The sequence below is a fragment of the Rhipicephalus microplus genome, unplaced genomic scaffold (assembly GCF_043290135.1).
Source record: "Rhipicephalus microplus isolate Deutch F79 unplaced genomic scaffold, USDA_Rmic scaffold_23, whole genome shotgun sequence".
NCBI lineage: Eukaryota > Metazoa > Arthropoda > Arachnida > Ixodida > Ixodidae > Rhipicephalus > Rhipicephalus microplus.
In genome coordinates this window covers 7,817,642-7,831,537 of record NW_027464596.1, presented here as the reverse complement: position 1 = coordinate 7,831,537, position 13,896 = coordinate 7,817,642, and the positions used below count along the sequence as shown (strand labels likewise).

The following is a 13,896-nucleotide window of genomic DNA, read 5'->3' as shown; positions in this document are numbered from 1 at the left end:
CGTTACTCTGCTCTCACGACTGACGTAATTCGATCGGCGGGCGGTTGTTTACAATGCGCATATCCTCGTCTGCTTCACCTTTTCTAATTGCTATTTGTTAGAAAGAGTGCTTATTCCGACGCATTCATGCGCTCTTTTCACTCCAACCTAAAGAGGTGAAGGACCATCGCGTGTTCGAATACGTGATTATCTATATGCGGTCCATGAAAAAAACAAACAAAAAGGAAAGCACATTATATAGCTCCTCTCTCTAAGTGGTTATAAAAAGGAAACTAAGAGAAAAGTGCCGCCCATAACTGTCTATCCTTAGGATGACACCTCAACATGTCGGCACAGGGATGGGGTAATGGTAAAAAAATTGATAGGTAAGGAAAATGATAAAGAGGAAGAAAGAGAAGTGCACATTCATTCAGCCTCTTACAGCGCACTCCCGGACCACCGCGAGAAGCCGCAACCGTTCGGCAAAAGCTGCCGAAAAGGCCGGGGAAAAACATTCGCCGAAGAAGGTTGATGAGCCGAAGAGGCTCAATAATGAATGGGATCGCGCGAAACACTCGGCTGGGCGCGTAGCTCAAGCACAGGAAAAAAAATGCCTCAGTTGAACTCACGGGTGGGAGTCTTGATGGCCTCAATGTGGTCGCAATCCAACCGGCTATATCCTCGCCACGCGGCATCGTGTGTAGCAAGGGCTGCAGCACAAAGTTCACGCACCGGTGAGTCAGCCGGCAGCACCACAAGCATTGCACGAACCGTGGCGCCTAACGCCGTCGTCACCGCGTCCTTCAAGTCGGCAGAAGCTGGCGAAGTGGAAGGATGGGCAGCAAGCGCAGTCGTGCAAGGCTAAGGAGTGGTCTCCGAAGTAGTTCGGCCGTCACCGGCGAGAGCGCCACCGAATGAGAGTCCCTCCACTGGCCGGCGTTGTTGACAGTGGTGCGGGCGCGCTCCAGCGTTTGGCGGCGAGTCAGGGGGCCATCTGAAGAGGCAAGGATGACTGCGGATTCGTGCAGGAACTGCCAGAAGGGAGAGCGCGGCTTGGTCGCCGAGTAGTTCCCGCTGCAATTGAGGCAGCGGGAACCTCTGGTGCTTGAACAGGAACACCTCCTGTGGGACCGTGGTGCCCTGAAAGGTGAGTGTGAGGCCCCTAGCTCGTCGGACGCAGGAGACGACTTCGACGGCTGAAACAAGGCTGGCCACAATGCCGTCTTTGTCGAGGTTTGCGTCGACGCCGTAGACGCTGCCCACGCACCTGTACACGCCGCCCACGCAGCTGTTGTCCACGAGGAGTTTCTCCAAAACCGGGGGGGGGGGGGGGAGGTGCCTATGTATGAAGGCTCCCAATAGAAAGTTGACGCGGACGCGCCTAGTGGCCGGGAAACCGCACAGAAATGCTCCGATGGCTTCGCGGGTTGTAGCGAAGAGGTTAGCCTTTTTGCCACTTGAGTGAAAAAGGATAGTGCCGCCGTGTTTTCGCACTAGGAGAGGAAGGGGGCTGTGGCACGGGCACCACTGGTGTGTGTGCGTCCGCTTGGAGAGGGAGTGGGGTGAAGGCGAGCTGGAGACCCCGACATTTTCCCACGTCGTATCCAAGGTGTTCCATGTCGACGAGGCTGGTGTGCTGTGTTCCCATGAGGAATTGAAGGTGGATGGAAATTCCCTCCATGGTGGAAGGGGAGGGGGAAGGGCCAGCTGTCCCCTTCGCTCGGGGCATGGGAGCGGGTGGCAGCGTCATGGCTGCTGTTCTGCTGAGGCCACGAAAATTTCCGCTTGAAGCGTGCAGGCTTTGGCTGTGCCTGCTGCTGCTGCAAGGTCACCGATGACGATGTCGTGGTTGCCGGGACGGATTCCTGTTGGTTCGCCTTTTTGCAGCGGCCTCTCGATGCTGGTGGCATCTGTAGCCGTTCGAAGGGCAGCGCGCTAAAGAGCACAGAGCCACCATGAGCAAGCGAAAATGCTAGAGCGCGAAATTGACGCCCTGCTTGGTTGAAATCTTACTCGGCTCTCCTAGCTCCTCCACTTACCCCAGCGCACATATTACGCACCTATGGCTTTTACTTTAGCTTCTTCATGTCGAAAGCCGTGGAATGCTAGGCGCACGTTTTGAAAGTACGAAACCCATCCGCAGCAGGGTGGAATCGGCGTTCGGCACGTATCTCGGCTCTCTTAGCCGTATTGCGTCTTCTTGGTAGACATCGAGTTACGAACAGAACTGTGTTATGGCCCGATGACCGTGGTTGCAAATCACAGTGGACGGAGCCTGGCGTGCCTGCAACATGCCTGGACCCCGTGTCTTCTGCTAGAGAAGTCCGTGCATGAACACTCAGAGCAGCGTGTTTTTTTTCTTTTGTAAACAGCGGACTTGTCTAAATCAGCCAAGCGTTAGTTATCCATCGCAAAAAAAAGAAAATAAAAAAAGCTTGGGCGGGTACACGCACCCGAAGTGAAGAGGAGGAAGCAAGTTACGCAGGTTGAGCAACTACCGAATAGGCATGAGAAGAAATACACTAGTAATGATACATCGAATGTATGTTCATCGTATTCTGGAATTTGGATGCGTGCTTATGGTGCTCCAGGCTATACAAAATCTGGCCTCTCACTCCTTTAGAAAGAGCTAGAACCATTACGCTTATGCCTCGGTCACCTAAAACGGTTTCCCACTGCGTTTTGTACTTAGAATTGAGAGTTCCTTCTTTTTCGGGCAGGTTTCGTATCTTGACCGTTCCGACGTTTTTAAGAATTTGTGAGTCAGCACTCCAGCAGTCGGAGACAGCATTCATATCCTCTCCGTAATTATTTTTTTTGTGTTAAATGACCAAGGTTTCACACGCTACAACTTATATTTGTACAACGTTTACTGGAACCGCTGAATGTACGTATCTGCGAGATAAGGCCGATTAGCGATAATATCCCCCATGTGGATATTCAATTTCAGAACATTTTCTCTAATAATCCTTAGTTACTCCCCCATCACACTCTAGATCGTTTATTGGAAGAACACTTGCAGAGCATCAAAGCATGTGCAATTGTTACTACAGGTGCATCCCATTGCCACTAAAAGTCAGCTGTTGGTATATCTATCCAGAACTTGGATTGGTCCTATTCACTCTGACTACTTGATTTCATAATCGTTTTTGCGGCTGAGTTTCTGGTACTCGCCTTACGAAAGTTAAACGCGGAAATTTTATCGGCAGATCCTGTGTCTCTTTGCGCTGCAATTTTTGTTGGTGCTGAACCGCACATGATCATGGCGTTTCGTGCATTAATACCACCACATTAGAGAAAAGTTAGATTAGTTTGGGTGCCGGATCACAAAGGTTTGCTCTCAAACGAAATGGCCGATTCGTTGGCGAAGTCATCAATAAGTGGGCCAATTTTACAGTGTTTTCCACTATTCGCTTATGTAACGGCTGCGCGATTTCATAGGCGTACCATTATGATTGATTGATATGCGGGGTTTAACGTCCCAAAACCACCATTTGATAATGAGAGACGCCGTAGTAGAGGGCTCCGGAAATTTCGACCACCTGGGGTTCTTTAACGTGCACCCAAATCTGAGCACATACCATTATGGAAAGCTCCGCAGGTAGATCACTCACAAATTCAACAGAATACCACCACTTATTATATCCCTGCGCCGATTCTCTTGTGACACACGTAAAATAGAAGTCGCAATTACGAGGATGAGCTGTAGGAGGCCGAAACTAAATTTCTACCAACACAGGTCTGGTCGGACTCTTTCTCTAATGTGTGCTTTCTGTGGTGAGCCAGAAACCATGTATCATTACTTTTTGACATATGGGTGGTTTACTACGGCTCGTACATCCAAGTTAGATAATCCTTTACATGATATCGGAATGAATTCATGCCCGTGATTCTGCCCTTTGGAGCTTTTATCTCTGGGTTTGCCGGTGTGAAAGTTTGCGAGGCTGCGTGGAATTATCTGAATGAAACCAAAAGACTAACAAACTAATATTATTATTTTTCTTTGTCGACCTACACATAACTTCTCTTTTTGTTAAAATTAGATTTTGATCTAAGTTATTATCTATTACTAATACAAAACCTTTGTAGTAGGTACAGATCAGTGATTATCAAAATTTTGTTCTAATATTTGTAATGTTTTCATTTTATAAGCTTCTTGACTCTAAAATTGAATAATACTTTATAGGACCACTCAATTATTGGTCGATTCCCCTCGGTGGGTATGAGCCAGAAGTGAAGGTCAACAAAAAGAAAAAGCGGATATGAGGAACTGGAGAAAAATGGAAGCGAATGTCTTCTCGTGAATAAACTTGTCTTGTCTTGTCACCTAGAATATCTTGGCCCATACCCACAAGGGTATTGGCCCCACTGTACCCTACAATGCAATTTTTTATACAATGCTTGCTAAAACAGAGAAAAATCTTATATTAACAGATAAGAACAATATTACCGTTCCTTAAAAAAGGTGAGAAGGGCAAAAGAATTTAATAAACTAGAATATATAAAACAAATTAGCAAATTGTAAGAAGGGGGACAAAGAATTGGATTCATCTCATGGTACCACTAGCAGCGTATCCTTCCGGTTACCTGAATGAATTTCTGTAGCGTTGACAGAATAGCTATTTGACCCGCACCCAACTGACTGGCTTAAAACGATAAAAGGGTGGATGTATTAACTGCCAATCCCAGCATACCAATCGGTCTCTCAGAAATTATTCGACGGAGTGAGGCGAAACGGCGGCATGTGAGAAGAAAGTGATCTATTGCTTCCGGTTCATTTCAAACTGCACATAGGTTAGTTAATGAAAACCCTGATTTGTGAAGATAATAATTTCACCGAGAAACTCTACAGCGAAAGCTTGCGAGTGTCACCTTACATTGATGGGAAAGGCATTTTGCAGTGTTCCATGTGAATTGCAAGTGCAGAAATTCATCAGATTGTAAAAGCGATGTTTCGTTTTTTTTAAGAATAACAGCTGTTTGAATCATTCGAGTGCAATAAAAGAAAACTGAGGAGCTACTGAAACCACCGGAAAATTTGACGACGCCGAAGCGAGCCAGTCAGCAGTTTTGTTTAGTGCAACTCAGCATGCCCGGGGACTTAAAGAAACCAAACTTCTGACAGGCTACGCGGTACGAGAGATTAAAATAACCTGAGAGGAGGAGACTGCTTTGAGGATGGTAAATGCGTACAAACAGACAACGCATCCAAAATAACGATAGCTTTTGATTGTTGAGAACTTAGTTTTTGAAGATTTGATTGATTTGTGGGGTTTAACGTCCCAAAACGACCTTCTGATTATGAGAGACGCCGTAGTAGGGCTCCGTAAATTTCGACCAACTGGAGTTCTTTAACGTGCACCCAAATCTGAGCAAACGGGCTTACAGCATTAATTGTAAACATAATTGTACAATGTAATTGCCAGAAATTCTGCGAGAAAAAATGGCGTGAGGCCAGGCAATCGGAGCGCAAAAGAACAATTAAGATGATAAAAAAAGCTGCCTACTCCAACCTTCTGAAGATTATGCACTGCATCCGTCGGTAAGTCGTTGATGATGATGATGATGAAGATGCTCCTTGGATCATTGGCACCTACCCACTCTGGGGAATCGGCCATGAGGTGGGCGGATCATACATACTGAATTTATGATTAATATTTAGTGAGAGCTGAAATAATTTTGAGATGATTTTCTATTGTACCCTAATTATGAATAATTGTAATTTTAGGTTGCAATTTTTTTCTGTAATATCCCAGAGGCTGAAGATCTTTTGACTAGGAAGGCTGAATAAAAAATTGTTAGTAGTTGATACACCTACCAAATCTATTCGAGTAGCATATAAACTTTTTGACAGCTTTGAAAATATTCCTGTCCCAGTACCCCAATGCAAAGGCCCCAAGTGATTGCAGAATGGCCGACATAACCGGTAAACCACATTGCCGCAGTATAATTTCGATACGTTTTCTCTGTAAGAAAAAACGTCGGCAGCTCAACAAGAAGTGTTCGATAGTTTTGAGTTCGTTGCAATATGAGCAATAAGGGGAGACCTCCAAACCCGATCTGTGCGTGTAAAAGTTTAGATTCAGACTTCTACAACGCATTCTGGTTATTGCCACTTCAGCTCGCCTTGCTGCACACCATTGCCTGCTCCAAGGGAACTGTAGGTGCAAAAAGTCCGGTGATGAATGGCGACTTTGAGTAAAGACAGATAAGGCGTACTTTCTGAACCTTGCCGCAGCAACAAACGCCGTAACAGGAAGGAGAAAGAGAAGTGGACCTGTCAGAGAAACTTTCGCCAGAGAGTTCGCAACTTCATTGAGTACAATTTCTTTGTGTCTCGGCACCCAAAATAATCGCAGGTTTCGCAAAAAATGAGGAACAAGTAATCGCAATAATCTTAGAATATCCGAGTCTGTTGAAGCAGTTAGTGCCGAACACAACGACAATGAATCCGTAACTAAAGCCACAGAAGTAATGGTTAAAAGAATTTTACTTAGGGCTAATATAACAGCTAAGAACTCGTCCAAAAATATTTGGGTGTAATCAGGAAGCCTAACAGAAAACGACCAGTCTAGTTGTGTGGAAAAAATTTCCACCCCGGCCTTTTCTTCACACGGTGAAGCAACTGTTGCTATCACAAACGTAGAACCAATCGGATTTAACTCTTCTTGAAAAGTGCCATTAAGAAAATTACTAGGCAGTAATTTCGCAATGTTAGTAGATATATCGTCATAAGATATAGCTCAGTCACTGAACCTGCCAGTCATAAGCACTATAACGTTGAGCCTTATCTGCAAGGAATCCAACAGCTTCTGGGTGTAGAGGTCGCCACCCTTCAGTCATTTAGTTCGGCTGCCACTAGCAGGTGGCGCCCCTGAGATTGTATATATTCTGCCCCGAATAAAGTGGGAGCCCCTTTTTTGTTAGCTGAGCAGCTGTCGTGCGTATCGTCTCTCTCCGCTTGTGCTCTGCCACGCTGGCGCGGCACCAGCCACAAGACATGGTGTAAGAAGTGGCTGTGTAACGCCCTCTCATCCCGAACTCGCCCGTACCGCACGACGATGGCCCTCGACGGAGTGGCGCCGAAAAATCTCAGCCTCAACCTCCAGCCGCCCGCACCGTTCGACTTTGTGCACCCGGGAACCTGGCCAGCATGGCTCAGCCGCTACGAGGACTACGCCGTCGTTTCCGGCCTGACTCAAGCATCCGGCGACATGCAGGTACGCTCGTTGTTGTACTGCATGGGGCCGGAGGCCCGCCCACTTCTTGAGACGTTCTCGCCCGACACCGCATCACTCGCCCCATTTCAAGCGGTTGCCGCCAGCTTCACCGACCACTTCGTGCATCCGGCGAATGAACTGTACGAGTCGTCGCGTTTTCACCGGCGTGTTCAGTTACCCGACGAGAGCGTCGACGCCTACTACGCCGAACTGTGTAGAATGGTGAAGCGGTGCAACTATCCGTCAGCTGAGGTGGAGCAAAGGCTTGTACGCGATAGATTCGTCGTCGGCCTCCGCGACTCGCGCCTTTCGGACCAGCTTTGCCGGAACGCGAAGTTGACGCTCAAAGAAGCATGGATGCAGGCCCGTCAATCAGAAGACGCCGACAAAGAAAAAACGTTGCCTCAAAACTGCGCAGAGCACTCCCGCGAGCTACACCTCGACGCCGTACGATATAAGAAGTTCGCCTCTCGCCGCCGCAACTACGATAAGCGGCCTTCGCCCCCGCGGAAAGCAGAGCGCTCCTGCCAGCCGTCAACATGTGAATTCTGCAGCCGCGCGCCACATCCACGTTCTAACTGCCCTGCTCGAAACTCCGTCTGCAACTTCTGCAAAAAGAAAGGACACTTTGCAGAAGTGTGCCGCGCGCGGCACGCAAAACAGAAGCTCGGCTCCATTCAGCTACACGCTGTCGGGACGCTCGCCGCGGCAATGTTCGTCGACATCACCGTTGACAACTACACAGCGCAGTTCAAGGTCGATTCCGGAGCCGAGGTGTCCGCCGTTCCGAGCGACTTCCCTGCATTGCCGGCCAAGCTCGACCCCGTCAACAGCCTGCTCACCGGACCTGGCGGTTAGCCGCTGCGCGTGCTAGGTTCGTACATGGCGAGACTTCGGTGGCACGGGAAAATGAGCTCTCAGCGCTTGTACGTGATCCAGTCTCTCACCGTACCTCTTCTTGGACTGCCGGCGCTTCAAGCTCTGGAAGTTGTAAAGTTTCTCGACGAACTTCAGACTCCGAAAGCAACATTGCGTGCTGAGCTCTTCCAGGGATTGGGCACCCTCAAGGACGAGTACACTATCCTTCTGAGACCTGACGCCGTACCCTTCTCCCTAAGTGTGCCTCGCAGGATTCCCATCCCGCTACGCGAGGTCGTCCGTCACGAGCTTGACAAACTGGAGGAAGGAGGCGTGATCCGCATGGTCGACAACCCAACCCCGTGGTGCTCTGGTCTCGTTGTAGTACGGAAAGCCGATGGTTCCTACCGGCTGTGCGTTGACTTGACTCAGCTGAACAAGGTTGTCCTTCGGGAACGCCACATCCTACCAACTGTAGAGCAAGTCCTTGGCCTCCTTGGCGACGCAACAGTTTTCTCCAAGCTGGATGCAACAGCCAGTTTTCATCAGGTTAAACTATCTGCAGACTCCCAAGAGCTCACAACGTTCATCACCCCATTTGGCCGATACTGCTTCTGCCGGCTCCCCTTTGGCATCACCTCCGCGCCGGAGTACTTCCAAAAACAGATGGCAAGGATCCTGGAGGGCCCGGAAGGAGTCGTCAATATGATAGACGACATTCTGGTCTTTGGGCGCACCCGCGAGGATCACGATGCCAGACTGAACCAGGTGCTGTCTCGCCTTGCAAAAGCAGGCCTCACGTTGAACCAAGACAAGTGTCGTTTTGGTGTCTCCGAAGTCTCCTTCCTAGGAGTCATCGTTTCAGCACAAGGCATCAGGCCAAGTCCAGACAAGGTCGAGGCAATCAAAGCCATGGAGGCTCCAACCGACATCGCAGGTGTCCGGCGACTGCTCGGAATGGTGAACCATCTTGCCCGGTTTTTGCCTTGCATCTCAGAGGTCACAGCTCCCATCAGAGCACTTCTAAACAAGTCTGTGACTTGGGTGTGGCAGCATAAACAAAATGCTGCATTCGAGAAAATCAAGGAACTCCTGACATCAGACCGTTGCATGGCCAAGTACCATCCATCATACGCCACCACAGTTTCGGCTGACGCAAGCTCATTCGGACTGGGCGCAGTCTTGCTGCAGACACAGCCCTCTGGAGAGCGCCGCCCAGTTGCGTTTGCTTCGAGATCAATGACCGAGACAGAGCAGCGTTACAGCCAGACAGAAAAGGAAGCACTGGCAACAACATGGGCTATCCAACGGTTTGACGAATTCGTCCGCGGCATCACCTTCGATGTTGAGACAGATCACCTACCACTCGTTTCTCTCTTCGGCAAGATGGAGCTGGACATGCTGCCGCCTCGCATACAGAGGCTCAGGTTAAAGACCATGCGATACCAGTTCCGAATGCTCCACGTGCCAGGAAAGCTGTTAGCTACGGCAGATACCTTGTCACGCATCACCCAGAGGGCGTCCCTCCCCCTGGACACCGTGGAAATGTTTGCAGCTCAAGTTGTCAGCGGCATGTCAGAAGCCTTGCCACTAAGCCCAGAGGACGTGCGACAAGCACAAGAGTCCGATGGCGAATGCAGAGCCCTCACCTCCTTCTGCCAGAATGGTTGGCCACAGAAGTCCAAACTGCCACTGCACCTCTCCCAGTATGCCTCAGCAGCTGATGAGCTCTCTGTCTGCGACGGTGTTCTACTGAAAGGCGCCAGGATGGTCATCCCGCATTCTCTTCGGCCGGCTGTTTTGACGCTGTTGCACGAAGGACACCAAGGCATCAACAGGACGAAAGCTCTCGCTTGAGAGTCCATTTGGTGGCCTGGCATTTCGGCAGACATTACCTCTCTGGTAACTAACTGCGAGCAATGTGCTTCCACTCGGGTGAACCTTGCAGAGCCCCTGGTCTCCACGGTCCTACCTGGACGTCCCTGGGAACTTGTCGGCGTGGACCTGTTCCACCTCCGCAGCCAGACATTCATCTTGGTGGTGGACTACCACTCCAGGTACCCTGAAGTTGTAACCTTGCGGAGCACAATGGCTCAGGCAGTCATCGACGTTCTCAAAAGTATCTTTGCCCGGCATGGGATTCCGCGAGAAGTCAGATCAGACAACGGTCCACTGTTCTCTTCACGCGAGTTTGCAGCATTGGCGGCATCTTACGGCTTTGACCACGTCACCAGCAGCCCGCACTATGCGCAATCGAACGGAGAGGCGGAGAGAATGGTCAGGACCATCAAGGAGTTGTTTCGCAAAGCAACAGACCCTCATCTGGCCTTGCTCAGCTACCGGGACACCCCCGGAGTCGATGGCTTCAGCCCGGCCCAGCTCTTGATGGGACGACAACTCCGAACCAAAGTGCCGAAACAGGACTCCCAGTTATGTCCTCACTGGCCGTCGAGGAAAGACGTCAGGAGAAAAGATGCAGCCTACAAGCAGAAACAGGCCGCTGACTTTAACAGGCATCACAGAGCTCAAGATCTGTCATCGCTCCTAACAGGCCAGTGTGTCTGGGTACGACCTGATCAGGTCAAAGCTACAGTGCTTAGCCCAGCACGCCGACCACGAAGTTATGTCGTGGAAACGGAGCAGGGTGGTGTCCTACAGCGCAACCGGCGTCACCTAGTGCCTTTTGCACCTCCTGCACCAAGGGTGGAACCACCGCCGTCTGAGGAGCAGGAGCCACAGCGAACACTGCCCCCTCTGGAACCCCAGCGAACTACTACAGTGCAACCACCCGGTTCCCTTGGACTGCCCCCTGCAGACAGTGACCGCAGTGATGGTGTGACACGAACACGTAGTGGCCGCCGTGTTGTGCCTCCGAACCACCTGAACTTGTGATGTGCAGTGTCTGGCGTCCTCCGTCTTCCGTCTGGTCTTCAAGGGGGGAGATGTAGAGGTCGCCACCCTTCAGTCATTTAGTTCGGCTGCCACTAGCAGGTGGCGCCCCTGAGATTGTATATATTCTGCCCCGAATACAGTGGGAGCCCCTTTTTTGTTAGCTGAGCAGCTGTCGTGCGTATCGTCTCTCTCCGCTCGTGCTCTGCCACGCTGGCGCGGCACCAGCCACAAGACACTGGGTAACGATTACCTGAGAGGAATGAAAGCGAGGCCACGTTTGCTTGCTTGCTTGCTTGGTCCTTTCTTTTGTGGCTCTCACCCACTAAGGGGGATTGGCCAAGAAGCCGGTTGTTAATGCAAGTCAATACGCTTAGGTCATTCAGGCTAGTGAAAAAGGAGAACTTTGTTTTGATTTGGTGGAATCAATTTGGCACAATGGATAATAGAATTTGTTGAATATGTTATGTGTAATCGTTATATGAAATTCCTCTGAAGGTTAAATAATTACAGTGATATAGCTAAATAATAAATGTTAGATTGGCTAGTGAAAATCGAGAGGTGATCAATGGCTCAGCGCATTGTGTTACACAGGAATTCGAAGAGAGCCCCGAAGACGTTCCTGTCGCTGTGTCCTAATGAAGCAGTCCCGAAAGACAAGATATTAAAAGTAGTAAGTGATATTCCTAGTTTTTAAATATCATTCCGAAACAAGTTTTTCTTTGATTATTGAAACGGTGACATCTGAGAAGAAATGTTTGGGTTCATTAGAGCTTGAGCACAGAGGAGATGGCACCAGACCAGACCTGTTTAAGTAGAAATTAGTAGGTCGTACGCGGCAAAGTAATTTTGTTATAGAGACTTCCAATTTATGCGTGGGACACCAATTATTATTCTCTGCGAAGTGCAGGGGCGAGAAATCTGGATTTTATATCGTAATTTTTGATGAGTCTTCAAGAAAGGAAAGTTTTCTGAACCTCGCTGCTGTTACATAAGCTGGAAGAGGCATCATGATTCGCACAATAGGAAGATCAAAGAATGCTCGCGCGAGTGAGTCAGCCATCTCATTTATAAGTATTCTACGATGGACTGGCACTCATATCATTCGCACTAGGCAAATGTTTGCTGGGATTAATGATTTAAAAGTTACTTGTACTGCTGATTCCGATGATGATGATAAAAATGAACACACGAAATACGAGTCGGTCACTATCACAGCTGTCGAATGAGTCGCAGGAAGTTTACGAAGAGCTAGTATAACGGCCGTTAATTCCATTTCTAATATTGGTGTATAATCTGGGAGGCGTAATAAAAGAACCAGAATAATGAGAGAGAAAAAATACCCAACCTGCCTTCTCGCCACTCATAGATGCATCCGTTGCAATTACTATATTGGTACCTAATTGAGACAGCTGTTCTTCTAATAAGCCAATCAAATACTTAGGGGGCAAGTGTTTAGCATTCAATGGAAAGATGTCAAATTTTATTTGCACTTGGCCGACTGGTTTGTCATATGGTATGATCTCGAATATATCAGAATTTAAAGCATCTAGAAGGGTTTGAACAAATAGCACTCTGGGTTTATATACACGGGACCAATGCTCATAGAAAAAGAAACCGGGCTCGGCAAAGAATTCGAACTGTCGCCTTCTTAAATTGGATTCAGGAAATTCTAAATAGGTTTTAACTGTTAAAATGCCGAATCTTCAAGCAAGAGGGGGTATCCGAGCTTCTTGGTACAAAACATTGTTAGCTGTGAATTTTGACAAACCTAAACAACTTCGAAGAGCTTCTCGCTCTAAGAAAATCAAGGGGTTTATTTTGTATGCTTGTCCACCAGAGAATAGTACACATCCGAATTAAAGAATCGCATGAACGTACATGCGATAAATCATGATGAGCGTATCTCTGCGAAGACCGGAACGGAGCCGGCCAAGCCTACCTAGCATCCCAACAGCGCCTGTAGCCTTAATTTTAATATGTTCAATGTGATCACGCCAGCTCAGTTTTTGATCGTACAATGTACCCAATTATTTAATACAGTTAACTTTCGAAATTAATTCGTGATGGTACTGAAGGGAAATAGTAACTGGTACGTCCAACGGAAAAACTATTATACCATTTTTAGTTACGTTCAGCTTCATATGAATTTTCTGAAACCGGGTTTCAAATGTTGCCTATCAATCTGTAAGTCGAATGTATTAAATGAATATCATAATCAGACGCAAAAACGCAATATCATCTGCATATACATATACGTGTACCTTATCAACTCAGTGGTATTTAACTTAACAAAATGTTAAATAGCATCAGCGATAGAACAGAGCCTTGAGAAACACCTCTCGTTTGGCTATACTTTGGTGGGGAAACACCTCGTTAGGAGCAATTAAATTTTCTGTCTTTTGAAAATTCGTAAATACAGTTTGTTATATATACTGCGGGAAGGTTACGTCTTTTAGGGCATTGATAAGAATAGCATGTTCAACACCATCATATGCCTTGGCTGAATCAAGGGTTACTGGGTTGGTATATGGTCGTCTGTGGTGAGCAAGCTTTATACGAGCCTCTAAATCAACGTGCGTCCACCATATAGATTTACCCGGTTTAAATACAATCTGGCACGTACTGAGTATTGCATTATCTGTTATGAATTTCATAATTCTCTTGCAAAGTATTCTTTATATTAGCATAAATACAGGTGATGTTAAAGCAATCAGCCTAAAGTTATCTATGTGCATTCCTAGTCCCTGTTTTTTAAGAAGCGGTATTATTTTTGCAAGTCTCCAGTCAGGAGGTATCCAACTATTTTCAAGTGAATCGTTGACAACGTTAAGGAGGTCTTCAGAAGAGATGTCGAATAATATTTTTAACATTCCTGAAGTGACAGCATCTGGTTCAGGAGCTGTGTTTGGCAGAATACGAACGACGTGCGCAAGTTCATCCCCACTTA

At 48.0% G+C, this 13,896-nt stretch overlaps 2 protein-coding genes across 2 annotated transcripts; both read left to right on the top strand.

Moving 5' to 3' along the window:
• The first annotated feature begins 7,040 nt into the window (after positions 1 to 7,040).
• LOC142786421 (uncharacterized) lies at positions 7,041 to 8,057 on the top strand. Its single transcript, XM_075884107.1, has one exon. It carries the CDS (start codon positions 7,041 to 7,043, stop codon positions 8,055 to 8,057), a length of 1,017 nt encoding a protein of 338 aa, XP_075740222.1.
• Positions 8,058 to 10,003: 1,946 nt separating this feature from the next.
• LOC119172865 (uncharacterized) lies at positions 10,004 to 11,077 on the top strand. Its single transcript, XM_037424010.2, has one exon. It carries the CDS (start codon positions 10,146 to 10,148, stop codon positions 10,947 to 10,949), a length of 804 nt encoding a protein of 267 aa, XP_037279907.2. The 5' UTR covers positions 10,004 to 10,145; the 3' UTR covers positions 10,950 to 11,077.
• The last annotated feature ends 2,819 nt before the right edge of the window (positions 11,078 to 13,896 follow it).

Coding starts and splice junctions, on each gene's coding strand:
- LOC142786421 (XM_075884107.1), top strand. CDS start 7,041: ATGGCCCTCGACGGAGTGGCGCCGAAAAATCTCAGCCTCAACCTCCAG.
- LOC119172865 (XM_037424010.2), top strand. CDS start 10,146: ATGGCTCAGGCAGTCATCGACGTTCTCAAAAGTATCTTTGCCCGGCAT.